This window comes from Gouania willdenowi, chromosome 10 (genome assembly GCF_900634775.1).
Source record: "Gouania willdenowi chromosome 10, fGouWil2.1, whole genome shotgun sequence".
Classification (NCBI taxonomy): domain Eukaryota; kingdom Metazoa; phylum Chordata; class Actinopteri; order Blenniiformes; family Gobiesocidae; genus Gouania; species Gouania willdenowi.
Window position 1 is genome coordinate 30421838 of NC_041053.1, and position 16214 is coordinate 30438051.

Here is a 16214-nt window from a genome sequence, read left to right on the forward strand (position 1 = left end):
TTTACAGTAGCGGTCAAAATAAACTTTTGAACCACAATTTCAACCCTTGCATGTTTTTTTGGGAGAAATTAGTTGTTTTTTTTTAATCATGTTTGTTATACCGTGTTACAAATACAAAATGATAATATGTGCCAGCTCATATATTTTCATCCTGCTTTTTATTTTTTGAACTAGATTCATATTTGAGAAAGTGAAAGTATAGAAAACAGTTGTTAGAAAATGTATGTGGTGTTTTAATTTGAAAAAGAATCATATATATATATATTAAAATTCTATATTACTGGTGTTTTCATATTTTGGTTTTTCAATTTTTATTATTTTATACTATTATTATTTTACTCTATTTATTTTTTAAGGGCCTAACAGGGAACTTGGGGACGTTATTTTGTTATGTACATGTTCATGTACATAATGACAAAATAATATAATCCTTGAATTATGTGTTTTGTTTTATCTGATATAAATATATATATCAAATACACTTAAAAACAATTGAAATTTTAAAATGAAATTTTAATTACTATTTTATTTTATCTTATTATTACTGGATATTTCAGGCTACACCAAGGTTGAAAAACACAGCTCTAACTCAAACACGGTACCTTTCTATAAGATTAATCTATGATAAAAAACAAACAAACAAACAAAAAAAAAACCTCCTGCTCACCTACATCTTTGACAAGATACAAGATATAAGCGCCTTGAGATGACTTTGTTTTAATTTGCGCTATATAAATAAAGTTGAATTGAATTGAATATAGAAAGGATTTTCTCCTGATTTTAGAGTTATGGTCATGATTTAGTAAAGTTATGTGTGTAAATAAAGGGCCTGATTACTTATAGTAATAGGAGCCGTGGGAGCGGGGCTTAAGAGCTGGATGTGGCTCAGGAGCCTGTGTGTACAAACCCCTACTGCAGTGCCCGTTTCTGTGAATAAAAGTAACAAACCCGCACCTACAGTCATATAATGTTCAGAAACAAGCCCTGGCCTCTTTTTTCAGGTACTCAGTGACCCTATAACGTAGATAAGAAGGAAATCTGCCCGTTCATACGTATTTGAATCTCTGGCTCTGCCGCTGACAGCCGCTAAGCATCATGGGTAGGTGCGCTGACAGCCGCCATGATTTTCTTTCGGAGGATCAGAAAATGGACGCGTCCTGCGTCTTCTATTAGCCTCCGTGGTTCTCAGCACTACTGACACGATGTTACCAGACCTGTAGCGTGTTTCTGTCAGGCAGCACCGATCTGTGTCTGTTCGCTCTGTTTTTTAAACTTTTGTAAACTTTGAGCGGGGTGCGTGCTGCTGAAAGTGCTTTAGCTCTGCTAGCTAAAAGGCTAACACAATCAAAGCCACTGCGGCTGGGAACCAACGGATCTGAACTGAAGGCCACACCGAGAGGTAAGTGTGTAACACTTTTAAATGTTTCTTCTTCTTCTTTTTTTTTTTTTTTTTTTTGAACTGCGATGTTTGTTTGGAGTTTGGTGGAGCCCATCGGCCTACTGCGTCACCGACTCATAGCCTGCTTATCTCTGCGGATCCAGCTGTTTGTGTGCTCCACAGCTGTGCAGTGTATAATAAAACACCAGCATCTTATTCTAATCTCCTCTGATCACAAATATTTAGCCGCTCTGCTCCCAAGGGGAGGAGTTTCAGAGTCCAAATCCCTGATTTGCTCAGGCTAAAAAAAGGTTAAGCTGTAAAGGCTAAGCTAACCTGGTCCCCCACTGACCCCCATCTCCATAAGAAAATATATAACTGTATATATATATGTTCCTATCAATCCTTTATTACTATAATCATAGTGTTTCTGGTTTGTGTTTGGTTTTTTTTGGACCATCCAAATCACATTCCTTGAATTGTTTTAAAATTTGCTTGCCAATAAGCCCTGTGACTGCGCATGCGCGACCTGGTGGGGTCATTGGTCGAGAGGGATAACAACGTAAACAAGCTCGTTCACTCTGTTGATATTTCCAACCGATCAGCGTTTGCAATGTTATTCCAGAGATTGTTAGTGTTTGAATAGTTTGTTCATATTATTAATAGAAACATAATCACTGTGCCTAGTTTCGTCACCACGAATGTGATTTCGCTAACGTGGGTTTGATTCCCACATTTGACATTTTTTTTTTCTTTTCATTTTAACATATTTAACATGGCAAATTCCACCTTTAAAAATACATATCTGATAAAAAATAATAATTTTAGGGTTAGGGCTAAATTAAAAGAGTTAGCGGGGTAGCTAAAAATAAACATGAGCTACACGGAACTTTAAGTCACGTGACCTAAACGTAGAGTGGCCGTGTACGGATAGGTTTAACGTACTCGTAGCCACGGCCTTATTAATATTACACATATTTGGACTGGAGGGGGGACCAGGGCTCTTCGCTGATCCCACGTTCGGCCGATTCGAGGAGCAGTAGCGAAGCGAGGGCAGTCTCCTCACTTCCACACAGGTGATCCCTGGTGCACGGAAACACAGACTACCTGGGTCTCCAGCGGGTGGAATTCAGACTCTACCCAGGAATGATGCACATGTCCGAGCACTTTTGTAAAACCGAACGGGGAAGCAGTATCAAAGCGACAGACCTCCTCTGTTTCCACATTCCTTCTCCCAAGCTTGTGATTATGTATTCTTTCTTCCTGTATTTACTTTCATTATTGTTAGTTTCTTCTTTTGACTTGTATAGTTGTTTTAACAACTGTAAAGTGTCTTTGAGTTCACTAACCGTGTCCATGATTATTTTTATTAAGTTATTATTTTAATTCAATTTACAAATTTGAATGAAGTGCATAAGATGGACACTGAACAGGCCGATAAGTGAAACCGCACAGATCAGCTGATTGGTCACTGTTAAAAAAAGTCAAGAAAAACCAGAATTTTCAGCATTAGCTTTAGCAGCTAACTCAGCATTTCTGCCTTGGCGACCGATACTATGTTTCCGCAAATTTTCAAGGAATCAACTCTCCAACGTGAAAAATAATCTAAATCTCTGGTTGACTCGTTTTTTCTTTTCTCACTTTGTGGCTATTTTATACTTTTAAAAAAGGTGTATGTATCGGTATTCATTAATTAAAGTATTCATTCATTAAAGTTACTATTATCTTTATATCAAATCACCAAATCCAACAGTAATCATATTACAAAATAAACAAATACATCTAAAAATAACTAAAATATTAGCTTGTTCAGCTAATTCAGTCTGATCTAACACAAACGCTTATTCAGTGAAAATAAAGACTTCCAAACAAAACTTAAATGAGCAGCATAAATCACAGAAGATGCTAAACATTTTGCTGTGCACAATCAAAGCAGATTTAAAAACATATCAAACCTACAATATCAGCTCTCATAACACTTGTGGATAAATACAAGAACACAATGAATTTTTAATGCCAGGGACTGTAAGTGCTGAGACAAATGTGCAACTGTAAGAAAAGGAGCTGGTGGTAACCATGTCCACAGCCCCGGTAAGCTGCGAGTTAGCTGCGGGGCGGTGCCTTTCCTGCCGAGCCCTTCCAGGTCACGGTATGTTTGAGCCTCTGTGCACAGCGGAGTCTGGACTGTCCGCACTCCTCAGCGTTTGAATGCGTAGACAGTTATTACATAAGCAGAGGATGCATTGCACACAGGCAGCAGCAAGGGCAGCTAAAGGGCTGCAGGGGTCCTTGGGTAAAGACAGGAGCATCCGAGCCAAACGCCTGTATTAATTAGATATGGCTGATGTAATGTGTGTTTCTGGGTTATTCAGATCAAAAAGAGAGTTAAAATATTCTGTGCTCACCTGTGTTCCTTTTGTGTCCATGTGTGCAACAATTATTACGACGGTATCGATTAAAAAAGGAAAAAACAACAGAAAATCCCCCCCACGTTGCTGAAAACTGATTGTAGGTTGCGTCATTGCTCCATAGGGGAGCAAAATTACAACGTCGGGGGGCCCTACGCTCAAACAGCGCTGGTGAGAAACCTGCTTATGACAATAAACCAATATAATCTCAAATTAAATATACACCTTAGGCCTGGGAAATATATAAAGATTCAGGATATATTGATTTTTCTATTTTGGTGATAAAGAAAATTACAATATCACCTATATCGATATATTTTTATTTTTGTATTAGGACAAGCCAAAAGTGTTATTATTTAACCCAGAATTGTCTTTAGTCCATATTGTCCAGCTCTAATACACCTTTTATTATATTAACCTCATTGCTATTCCATGTAAAGATTTTGACATCTTTGAGATATGTATAAAGTTATGCTGTTCAAAACATAACAAATGTACTCATTATGCAGGAATAGATCATGGGTAGCCTACTTTTTTTTGGTACCCCAAAGACTAAAAAACTATCCAGGCAGCAGAGTTTGTCCAGTTAGTTCAACACATCTTTGGGACACTTTAATTTTTCTATATTTGTCATATGCTCTTTTTTTAAATCCTGTGCATCTTCCTGGTAAATTGCAGGTATGGCCTGGGTATAAGTTGGACAGTGCTGGTGATGGCAGGAAGGCCCTACACTGGCGAGATGCCCTCCTTTGAAACAAGTTCTAGCTCTGATGCAAAAAAAAGACCTTTTCTATGCGATGGAAGTAAGTGGTGCATATTTCTCAAAATTGTTTATGTAGGTTTATGTAATGTTTATGTCACTAAAGGTCCGATGCCCAGCTAGCATCTGAGCCAAAATGAGGCAATTGGTTCGTAGCCCCCTCAGAATTGCATTCTGGGTTTCTATTCAGGTCTAAGCTAAAGTTCAGGGCTCTGGGTCTTTAGGGAACACCAAATTAAATTGTCCATAATATACCTTTGTGTGTCTGTTATTTAGATAATCAGGAGCCACTGCAAAGCTGACTAATACTTTTTTCGGGATCAATTGAGGCTAACATTGATTTCTTCTTAAACGATTGTTAGACCTACATTTTTTATGTCCTTGGGTTGGACATTTTTTTTATTGGGTTATCAAGATGAGATACATTTTCAAACAATAAGGATACAATTCATAAATTTCCAACCCTCTTTTAGAAGACAAACAACCGCCCCCTCCCAACTGCAGAGTTACATTCACATAATACAAGCAAATACAACTCTCTCCCCCAAACACTGGATGGGTGTACAGTACCCAAAACAACAGAAAACATAAAAAAGGGACCTTTAATTGTATACTGTATGTGGTGCCTCACCTCTTTAGTTACTTGAATGTTTCTGGACTGGATTTAAAAAAAAGTTACATGGATTTATCTTCAATAGATCCATCTAACTTAATCATCTAAGGAAGTAATGGAATTGATTAAGCTAATAATGGGATTCCAAGTTTGGGTTGGATATTTTTAACTCTTAAATGTGCATTCGCTTTTACAGTTTGCCTTTTGCCATTCAAAGGAATTGAAAAGCTGTTTTTTTGTGGTTTCTTGTGTCTTTTAAAAGGAGATGAACCAATGAGAAAAATGTCAGCACCAAAATTTGGTTCGAACCCTCGATTTGAGCCTGTGCACTTTGTCAGTGGTGGGAGCAGCGCAGGAACAGGCAACGATGAAAAGGAGAACAACGAAGAGCGAAGAAGGAGCGAGCCCAACGGTTCCAGACAGCAGAACTTTGAACATTCGTCTTCATATAGCGGCAGCACCAACAGAGGGCTGGGCTCCCCCTCCTCTCTGAGACCTGCTTATGATAGAGAACTGTCTCGCACATATGACTCATGGGATTCCCACAGGGACAGCAATAGAGACAGGGAAGTCTCATCAGGAAGTACAAGTGGACTGGGCTTTGGGTCCCAGGGCTCAGCTTCAAACTTTTTGTCAAAAATCCAGCAGGACTACACGGTCAAATATGAAGCCCAGAGCTCCTCTAGAGATTTAAACTCTTATTCTAAGCCCCACAGGTACAACAGGCATGGCACAGGCGATAGATATGGAGGCTGGGATTCAGGACGTCAGGGTTTTGGATACGGCCATCAGGACCGGCCTTCATCAAGCAAGACATTTCCCACAAGAGTTTGCAACAGTCCAGGCAGAAGCAGCCCTAATAATTCCCACTCAGAGTTTCAACCACAGCCTCACCCTTTTCCCCAGTTTATGTTGGATGAAAAGCAACTGTTGGTAACCAATTTAGGTTCTGTACTTGCTGTTGCTATAAGGGATCCTATGTTTATGATGGGAAGCGACACTCCAAACTACAACTTCATGCTAAGCCGCAGCATCCAGGCCTGTAAGACCAACCCAGAATATATATACGTCAACCTGAAAGATATTCCACAGGCAGATTTGCCCAAGAACAGAAAAGTGCCAACAGAGGGTTATGCATGTGAGCTGAGATGTCAGGGAGTTTATCTCGCCACTGGATATTCGGGCAGTAAAAATGGAGCACGGGACCGCGCTTCTGAGCAGGCGGTGAAACTATTCTTGAAGCCCGTTGAAGTCCGCGTGGTGCAGCGTAGATACAGACACTCCATTGTGCATGACATAGTTGTCTGTCAAATTCAGTGCGCGACACCAGCGTTCCTGCCTGCTCTACGCAACCCAGAGGACAAACCTACACCGAGCTCTAAGGGCCAGTATGAGCCTGACAAGCGCAAGCACTGGACAGAGTTTGTGGTGATGGACAATGCTCACGATGCTATTTGCATCCTCAACAACTCCTCCGCTTTCAATCGTATGAAGATAGACTATAAGTTTGATTTGCTCCCCAATGGAATGTGGCTGTGCAGCGTTTTTTTACAGGACGAGCTGGTGGCACAGGCTAAAGGCACCAAAAAGAGCTCCAAACACGCGGCCGCTCAAGAGGCTGTGATGAAGCTTCGTCTGAACCAGGAACAACGAGAGCAGCGGGTAGTGGAGAAGCAGCAGCAAGAATACTCAAGAGGGACCTACCATTATGACCCAGGTGCTCGATTCGGACAGCAAAAGAAGCAGTTAAGTGAACTGGTGATACTGGAGAACTCGGACAACGCAATCTGCATCATCAACGACACGGCTCAGTTTAACAAAGTCACAGCTGATTACAAATTCACAATTCTGCCTGATCGTCGTTGGAGGTGTGAGGTTTACTTAGAGGGTCAGTACGTGGCTACTGGAATTGGCCAAAAGAAGATGGTTAAGCACCTTGCAGCTGTTGAAGCTTTGGCCACTTTGAAGCAAACCCAGGCTGTGGTCAAATCCAACCTGAGAAAGGAAGGCTACAGCGATGCCATATCCCGCTCTCAGATCCTGGCTCATTCCAGTGACGAGTCCACAAGGCAGGAAATCAAGGAGGACAACATCGGAAATCAGCTGCTGCGCAAAATGGGCTGGAAAGGAGGCGGTCTGGGTCGAGACGGTGAAGGCATCGCAGAACCGATAAGAGTCAAGGAGCAATTCTCTAGGGAGGGTTTAGGCATGGGCGCGGGCATGGAAAAAGCTGGAAATAAAGTCAACAAGCGCGACATCGAGGACATAATTTGTAAATACGCTAGTTCAGACCGCCAGGACGACCTCCGCTTCTCCACTGATCTCACCAATGATGAACGCAAGCAGATCCACCAGATCTCCCAGAAATACGGCCTACGAAGCAAATCGTACGGACAGGGACGTCAACGGTTCCTCGTGGTCAGTCGGAAAGTGCACAAAGACCAGCTAATAGATCAACTTTTACAGGAAGGACAGGTGGGACGATACGAGCTGGTGAAACCTCAGGCTTCTAACTAAACTGCATGAAGAGAAAATAATTTAAAAAGTCATTGGAAATCAAAACAAATCCCAATTAATTGACATCTGTGTCTTGCTCATCCCACACAGGCGACAGTATCCAACTATCAGTTGTGTGTTCTGCATTCCTTTGCCATGAGGGCGACTTCAGCTTTAGCAACAGCTGCTAGATACTTAAATTGTTTTTTGTGTGGTGCTAATTCCACACGTGATTTTTCACTTTCAGCCAAGAATCAATCTTTAGTTATCTTGTCGTAATTAGTTATTACAGGTTTAAAAAAAAAAGCTGTTTGCATCCCGTGAGGGGAAATACATTTTTTATGTAAAACATATTCAACTATTTTATTTTGTCTTCTTTTTTGAAATTTGTTGAGGTGAAAAAAAGTTGTCAGAATAAATGAAAACATATTAATCTTAATTTGGCTGTTTTTAGTAACAATCCTTTTGACATTGTTTATTATTGAAGTTTTTCTTCCCCTCTCAGTGATAGAAGCTGGCCTCCATGAACCTTTATTTATTTGAATATTTCATCCAACTGGGCAGCACATGCAGCTTTCCCACTACTCATCTGTAAGCAATACAGACTTGACGCAAGACAAGGATTAGCGTGGCATTAACATTAAATTGTAGCTCACTGGCTCACACCAGTTCCACTTTAGTGCTTTATCTTCTAACTGCAATTTCCCATTCCAACACCTCGGTTAATGTAAACCTGTAGACACATCTGTGACAACACAAACTGTGAGCTTTGGTTTTTTGTTACACGTGTCCCGGTTTATGTGAGTACGATTATGGTGTCTGCTTGTTTTCACTGTTGTAATGAAATAAATTCAATCTGATGGCCATTGCAAGGCTGTACACAACTTTTGCAGGTATTTCTTGTACAAACACTCAAGATGTATATTTTATTTACAACAAAATGTACATTTTTGTTACATGGATCACCAGTGCAACAATAAAGATTTTAATGATAGTTTTGAAAGACTAAAGTAGAATTACCCTTACGCTTAAGTTTAATGTCAAGAATATTTAAAAATATTGAGTGTTGGGAGGATGCAAATGTGATTAGTTTTAAAAGAAAGTATTGCCATTGTAAGAAAACTGACCCTGTAAAAAAAAAAAAAAAGTTATCAGTAAAGAAGGATGGATCATGTCAAGAACATTTTTATATTTAAATGAAAGGCCACAAAACTTTTCTTTCTGTAAGTATGAACTGCCATCATCTACACAGCAAAAACATCCAGGTAACTAAACTGCATCATCCAACCGGTTTTACTTCTCGTCGGCATAAACAAGCAGAAGTGATGACTGAGAAAAAACAAAGGTTGTTTATAGACCAGAAAATTAAAAATGGGCATTTATTAGAACAAGATACACTTAAACATACGCTACAATAGCATACGGCAAAAGGGTGAATGCCACAACACAACAGCATACAAACTTAGCTATAGTTAGGGACAAATAACAAATGCAAAATGACTTCTTTTATATATATTTTTGTGTTTACTTAAAATAAGTGTCATTTTAATTTCTGTGTGATTAGTTTTGTTTCTTCGTCGGTGGTGGTTTCTTGTTTCCGGCTGAATGATGTTAGCACTCAAACAGTAACGAGGGTCAACAGTCGCGCCAACTCTGTTCAACAATAGCAGAAACCCTCTTCTCATACTCCCGTTTGTTTTCCTGGTAGAGCTGGGCCGCTTGGCTGTTGGCTGGACTGTTTGGGTTTGGCTCATCCAGTAAAGACTAGAAACACATCAAAGAGTCGGAGGGATTAGTTTTCTCATAAAAAGCAGTGAAATCAACAAGTGGATTTAAAATTGGAATATTTCGGAGGACAATCTAAACCCACTCTGTCTTAAAGAGTACCTGTATTGAAGTTAAAATTGACGAGACGTCGTAGGTTGGACTCCAACGATTCTGAAGTATATCTAAGCATATGCTGCCATCTGCGTACACTGGTAACAGCAAAAGCACAACACTGTTTTTTTCAGTGCTATCAGATGGTGAGATGTTTAAAATGGCTGGTACTCACCATTGGGATGAAACATTTTGGAGACAAATCGCACTGTTGGAGGTTTATTTGGATATTCCTCTGTGAATTCAATGGTAAGTTTGAAAGTTCCTAACAAAAAGTGAAAAAAAAGTCGTTCAAACCTTTGAAGCTTCTATTTCAGTTTGTATTTCATATTAAACAAGACATTTCAGACATTGCCCGCTATCTTCTCATAACCTTACTAATAAATATGTTCTCAGACAGATAACTCAGACCTGAGAGACTTAAAAAAAAAAAGAATGTTGAGGGCCTTGAATAAACTCACCATCTTCAAAAGGCGTTCCCTCTGGTCTAAAAAAAAAAAAGGGACACAAAGCAAGTACATTTGTCACACAATCAGCAGCCATGTTAAAGAAAAAGTGTGTTTCAAAATGTTTCATACAGTTGTAAACAAAGTGACGTACCCAAATATGACAGCATTCCATACCATGATGTTATTTTCTGAAGGGGCTCCACTAACTCCAGCGGGAGGATCTTCTTGCAAACTTAAAATACAAACAGGACAAAAGAAGATACTGTGATACAAAACTCAACCGTACATGGTCTGGAAATGGGATTAAATTAGATCAAATACAGAATTGTACAGCACACGTGTCAAACTTGAGGCCCGGGGGCCAAATCCGGCCCTTTGCCTTTAGAGCAACAATTTCGACCCGCACAAGAAAGTAAAAAAAATCAGAGAAACCATGAATTATTTTGTAAATTACCAACTAATTCAGCTATAGATACAGTATCTCCAAAATAAAATTAAAGTCCACAACATTAGAAGAGCTCACATTTTCCCAATACTTATATCACACGGTGGCAGTCATTTTTAATCTGAAATTGTTAAAAAACTCAATTCTTCCAAAATCCTGCAATTTTCTTCAAATTATTCTTCATAATTCCCCCCAAATTACATCACAATTGGCCACAAAATCTAATTTTTTTTAAAATGTCAAAATTCTGAAGTGTCACCTATTGCTTTGATATGATCAGTGCTGTACATATTTTATAATTTATTTAATTTGTGGAAGTGCAAACTAGAGCACAATAAAGTTCTAATAAAATCTGTGGCCCACTCATGGTAAATTGAGTAAACAGATTATTAACATGACACCCCTGTACTACAGTATATCAGCATATTAAAATAGATAAGTGCATTCAACTAATGTTGTGGCGTGTTAGTACGGTTTCCGAAGTACAAGTACGTAGCGTCTTAGGTTTAGGGTTAGGTTATAACCCAATATCGCAACAATTTTTAAGGTTAGGGTGAGGTTTATTCTTAGTCACGTGACCTAAACTAGCCAAATAGAGGTGCTGCGTACAAATAGAATGTTGGTATATTGATACGGCAATCGTACGGACACCTCTATAAAGAAGAATCACAAACCATGTGATTATTGTGTGTGCTGTGCATTGAGGGCAGGTTTCAGTGGTGGCCCAGCAGAGCAGATGGCTGCTTCTGCTTAGCACCACCTCAGGCTTAAGTAGAGATCGAAGCAGCTTGATCAAAAGCTTATTTAGACAGCAAACATTTTACTGAACATCTCATTGAGCTGTGAGGAGCCATCTGCCCTCAGACATCAACAAAAAAACAACAACTTTACATCATTAATAGTTACTGCTATCACAATAATTAGTTTTATATGATAAAATTGGACTCCAGCATGGTAATAGCATATGCATTATTGGCTAAATTAACTATTATTAATATCCTTTCCCTTCGTTACATGTAAGGTAAGAGCTTTTGCTGGCACCAGTGTGTCCAAGACTGGGCCAGTATGACTGTTGTAAGTAAGTAATGGTATTTGTAAAGCAGTGCTTAATGCAGTAATATAGCATATATTACACTGTCCAACATGTGATGGCAATGTAACACTGCCTAAAAATCATTAACAAAATAAAACCTGGCGAATTACATTTCTACATCAAAGGCACATTTTTTTTAATAATAATTTTTTACTTTTTACATTGTGATGGATTAAATCCAAAGTCAAGCCCCCTGAGTCAGTATATTATAGGCTATTCGAGTCTCAAATGTTGTTTATGTGTTTACTTAAAGAAATCTGGCATTTTGTTACAATCACCATTGCACAAAAAGTTTCACTAAAAAAAGCAAATCCATAAAGATAAAATAACCTGATGTCAAAACTAATAAAATTAACTTTTGGGGTCAGGGATTGGTTTTTAAAGCAGACAACCAGAATGCCGGTTGCTAGCATTGTCGTTTTTGCCCTTCCAGCACCGTTCCCGGTGTTCAATCATTACTCCTACTAATTAACAATTACTTTTACAAATTCCGTGTGTTGGACGCCATTGATAAACTATTGGTCGAGCGTTCAACGTGTATCGTAGAAAGCGACGCTGTGAAATAAGGTTTTACGGCCGCTTTGGTTGACGCTAGCCTACATGCTAACATTAGCTGCCTTTTAGCCACTTCTCGATTGTTTTCCTGTCGCTTACCGTTTAAAATCTCTCATTAAACGCCGTCTTGCTGGAGTTGACATCCCTTAACAAAATTAAATGTTCACAAATAACACTAGATTACCGCAAATGTTATGAAACACGTTAACAATGTGTTTTTTTAAACTATGCTAGTTAGCCGTAGCCTGTTGGTTTGTCAAATATTTGGCTGACTGTATCTGACTCAACGGGCGCGACCAAGTACACACGAAACGGGGGTAAACATTATTTGTTATCAAACAGGCTCGTAATAACTTACACTAGTTTTGTGAATAAATTCACTGGTACTCTTAAAATGTGTTACATTTGTGAATTTGTTTTTATCCTACCGTAAATATGGTTAATTTATTTTCTGAACAAGTACAGTAAACTCCGTCTCGCGAATTGGGCTCGTCCAAGGAAAATGACGTCAAATGTACACCCATCTTTAGTTTGTCCGATTTAGGTATCAACTTTAAAGTTGTTGTTATTTGTTATCCGCTCATTGCGAGTGACTTTGCTTTGAGCCTGTTACAATGCTTAATATATCTAGTATTTTTCCTGTACAGTAAAATGAGTAACTTTCACTAAGTTAATGTGGTACCGGTTTTGGCATACAATACTCCTGAGAGTTCACAAGAGGGGGCTAGTCTCCCAATTATTGTAAATTACTCCACTCAACAAGAAATAAAAAAACAAAACCAACTAAATTAAGGACAACAGGAAAAAAAAGAAACACGGATCAATTTTGTAGTTTCGTCATACCATTTCGCCAATCACTTCAACAAACTTTGTAACTAAAAATTGACACGTTGATTTTACATTGTCCCATATGGTCTAGCGGTTAGGATTCCTGGTTTTCACCCAGGTGGCCCGGGTTCGACTCCCGGTATGGGAACAATATTTTTTTGTCCATTGTTATTTTTTTTAAATTGACCTTTTAGACTTCTCATCAAGTGGATACAGTTCTTTTTATTGATTAATTTGATTGATTCTGTGTAATATTTACATTCAATGCTGAAAGCTGGAATACATTTTTCCAACCCGGATGATCATGAGATGACGTCACATCTAATGCACATTTGCTGAGTAAATAATAAGTAATAATTTTAGTGTCTGTGATTTATTTTATTTATTTTAAATCAGAAAATGGTGATTAAACAACTTTAGTTCACCGCCTTCTTTTGCAGTTCATTTCCTTAATTCGTGCCATGACACTCCCGCTGGTTTCGGTTCCTAGCTACAAACCACCACCAGGCTACAGCCAAACTCTGGTCCCGGGCCAATTACTTCCAAGGAAAATGTGACTGCTAGGAATTCCCCACGCGTCAGCCGGACTGCCAGCCTGCACGAGACACGGGTACACAGAGCGGTGAATGCACCCGTGGAAGAAAGATGAAGCTCCGGCCCCGTGCGCATCGCGCTGTCACCGGGTTTATCTTTCTATCCCTTACCGATGTCTCAGCGCTTCCTGGAACATTCTAAACAGGGAATACACAACACAGCACTGATGACAACGCCTGTCACGGTAAGAGCTGCTTGTGTTCTACACTGAAGAAGACATGTTTATGGTTCATATCTGACCCCCTTTCATTTCAGGGATTTGATCGTGAAAGGGAAACTTCACAGAAAAAGTTGAGACTTGACAAAATGAGTAGGCTACTACTATTACTACGACAACACACACACACACACACACACACACACACACACACACACACACACACACACACACACACACACACACACACACACAATTACCTTCTTTCATTTTTTAGTTTTACTGTCAACAATTTAGAGATTTAAAATGGTACATGACTTTCACATGTCATATACCATGTTTTACTCGAGTATCGTGATACTATGTGACGAATCCAACATGATGTCTGGTTCTCACATCCCGAGGGATGGAGGGATGTGCTTCCCATACCAGAGTTGTGTGTGTGTGTGTGTGTGTGTGTGTGAGACTCCCCTTTGTGTCTGTCAGCTGGCATGTGACCACATTGATGGTGTGTGTGTGTGTGTGTGTGTGTGTGCGCTCAGTCATAACATTTAGATGAAGACAAAAGGAGGGGTGTTTTGTTGTTTCATACTGGACATTTAGTCATTTCTTCATTGAGTCATATTGGAGCTACAGCTTGACCAATACTGGATGATTTTTAGGCCCAATGCTTGTATATATATGCAATTCTATTCAATTGAACTTTATTAATATGGTGCAAATTACAACAAAGTAATCTGAAAGCGCTATCAAAATATAAAATTCATAATAAGAAGGAAAAAAGCCCAACAAGATTCACATGATGAATAAGCATTTAGCGACAGTGGGAATAAACATCTCCCTTTTAACAGGAAGAAATCTCCATCAGAACCAGGTTCAGAGGTAGCAGCCATCTGCTTTGACTGGTTGGGGTTAGTGGACAGAAGGAGGACCAACAGAACAGGATAGAGAGATAGAACATCAGTGTCCTAGACTAGTTGAGCCGTGAACCACAGTTCAGGAACTGCCATCATCAGCTTCGAAACACCTGAAACAGAGCAGAGAGAGAAGGGCGAGGAGAAGGCACTGGCTGCAGAAAAACATGATACAGGAATACAGTGGAATGATGATGAATAGGGGGTGTAAATGGTGTGAACAATGTGATGGGTATAAATTCACAACTTAGTGTAAACAGGTTCCTTACAAACACAAATACATCTGAATACATCAATACTAGACATATTAAAAAAGGCTACAATAGCTGCTGACTCAAAGAGCTCATGAGCTGATATTTTATGGAATATATTTGTGCATGTGGATCACTCTATTAGTGTTATTGTATGTAATTTATTTCTTTCTTCACCTGAAATGAAATTATTGTCAAAAAAAAAAAAAAAAAAAGCACATGAAAAGCACAAATAACTTTAATAGTGTTTTTACTGCTGATGAATCTTGTTTATTTCATATTTGATAATGAATTACATAAAATTATGGTTAATAAATAACTCTCTGATTTCCTATAATTAAACCAGATCAAGCTTGATGATTTAATCATTCAGTATATTTAGGTGTAATTCTCTCAATAGTTACATTAGACTAATGGGACCAACTTTGTCTTGTGAACACGTGAAAAATAATTAAAAAAAAAAAAAAAAATTGCATTTCACAAGTTGAGACGGGTAAATAGTGACGTTATTATTTATGCTAACATTTCACACAACATGTGACATGTTTAGCTTTTATCCTTCCATACAAGTGTTAAATCTGACCATAAACAAATCAGTGGCTCTCTGTGGCTTTATGACAGACATTTTCTCTTTACTTGGTCTATTCCTTATATGGAGTGGTTAGCATTAACTCTTAGCCCAGTCTGTGTGTCAGTGGGTTAGCTTAGCATAGTTAGCTTTAGTTGAGTTTCCAGTTCATAATCGTTGCTACAGGTTCATCCCCGTCCCTGTGTTTGTGGAACTTTGGGTGGATCTGATGGAGGAACTGGAATTGGTTCACTTTGTTGGGTGGTTGTCTGGTCTTAGTGGTCCATGATGTACCGCAGCTTCAGGTAGTCGAGACAAGCACACACTCTGCGGTGTGTGAAGAGGCATGTGCACATTCTCTAGAGAATAATAAGTCGTTGACAACAAACGGGCAATTTTGGCTAAATTGAGGGACAAAATGGGCCGGGGCCCTCGAAATTTCCAACATGGGAATTTATCATTTATATCGTGGGATAAGAATGTTTTTGACGATAAATCATAAACGATAAAATATCACACATTCCTACTAGAGATGTATTAATCCAGTTCACCATATTAGTGCTAATTAGTGGAAAAACATCTTCAAATAGTGGAGTTGGGATTGAATCTAAAAGACAGGTTGTTGGTTTAGTAGCACTAACTAATGAGGTCAGTTCAGATAGACCAGTTGGAGTGAAACTGTAAATAAAAGCGGCATGTTGGGGATATTTCAGGTACTGCTTTGTTTAATAAATTATTGAGCACTCCTGCAGGGGGGACATTAGCTTTGTTTCTAATTGTGAGAATTTTATCAGTAAAGAAGTTGATGAAGTCATCACTGCTCAGGT

General features: G+C 39.0%; 3 protein-coding genes and 1 non-coding gene across 4 annotated transcripts in view; 3 read left to right on the forward strand and 1 right to left on the reverse strand.

Moving 5' to 3' along the window:
- Window positions 1-1114: 1114 nt before the first annotated feature.
- nkrf (NFKB repressing factor) lies at window positions 1115-8539 on the forward strand. The gene is made up of 3 exons (XM_028460233.1): window positions 1115-1399; window positions 4465-4589; window positions 5422-8539. Exons 2-3 carry the CDS (start codon window positions 4499-4501, stop codon window positions 7674-7676), a joined length of 2346 nt encoding a protein of 781 aa, XP_028316034.1. The 5' UTR covers window positions 1115-1399; window positions 4465-4498; the 3' UTR covers window positions 7677-8539.
- A 478-nt stretch (window positions 8540-9017) lies between these two features.
- Window positions 9018-12357, reverse strand: ube2a (ubiquitin-conjugating enzyme E2A (RAD6 homolog)). Its single transcript, XM_028459683.1, has 6 exons — window positions 12175-12357; window positions 10134-10214; window positions 9995-10020; window positions 9709-9798; window positions 9543-9631; window positions 9018-9419 (listed from the first exon to the last, which is right to left on the reverse strand). The coding sequence occupies exons 1-6, from the start codon at window positions 12216-12218 to the stop codon at window positions 9291-9293; spliced, it is 459 nt and encodes a 152-aa protein (XP_028315484.1). The 5' UTR covers window positions 12219-12357; the 3' UTR covers window positions 9018-9290.
- A 622-nt stretch (window positions 12358-12979) lies between these two features.
- Window positions 12980-13051, forward strand: trnae-uuc (transfer RNA glutamic acid (anticodon UUC)). Its single transcript has one exon. It is a non-coding gene; the product is annotated as a tRNA-Glu (tRNA).
- Window positions 13052-13389: 338 nt separating this feature from the next.
- The window catches only part of elf1 (E74-like ETS transcription factor 1), a 65997-nt gene continuing 63172 nt past the window's right edge, over window positions 13390-16214 (forward strand). Inside the window, exon 1 of the mRNA XM_028459762.1 lies at window positions 13390-13681. The gene's annotated coding sequence lies outside the window, so the exon portion shown is untranslated. The remainder of the gene's footprint in view (window positions 13682-16214) is intronic.

Excerpts from the sequence above, each read along its gene's own strand:
- nkrf (XM_028460233.1), top strand. The coding sequence starts at position 4,499 with ATGGCAGGAAGGCCCTACACTGGCGAGATGCCCTCCTTTGAAACAAGT. Across the intron at positions 4,590-5,421 it reads ACCTTTTCTATGCGATGGAA|GAGATGAACCAATGAGAAAA; the intron begins GTAAGTGGTGCA and ends GTCTTTTAAAAG.
- ube2a (XM_028459683.1), bottom strand. The coding sequence starts at position 12,218 with ATGTCAACTCCAGCAAGACGGCGTTTAATGAGAGATTTTAAACG. Across the intron at positions 10,021-10,133 it reads TGGAATGCTGTCATATTTGG|ACCAGAGGGAACGCCTTTTG; the intron begins GTACGTCACTTT and ends TTTTTTTTTTAG. Across the intron at positions 9,632-9,708 it reads CAAAATGTTTCATCCCAATG|TGTACGCAGATGGCAGCATA; the intron begins GTGAGTACCAGC and ends TGCTGTTACCAG.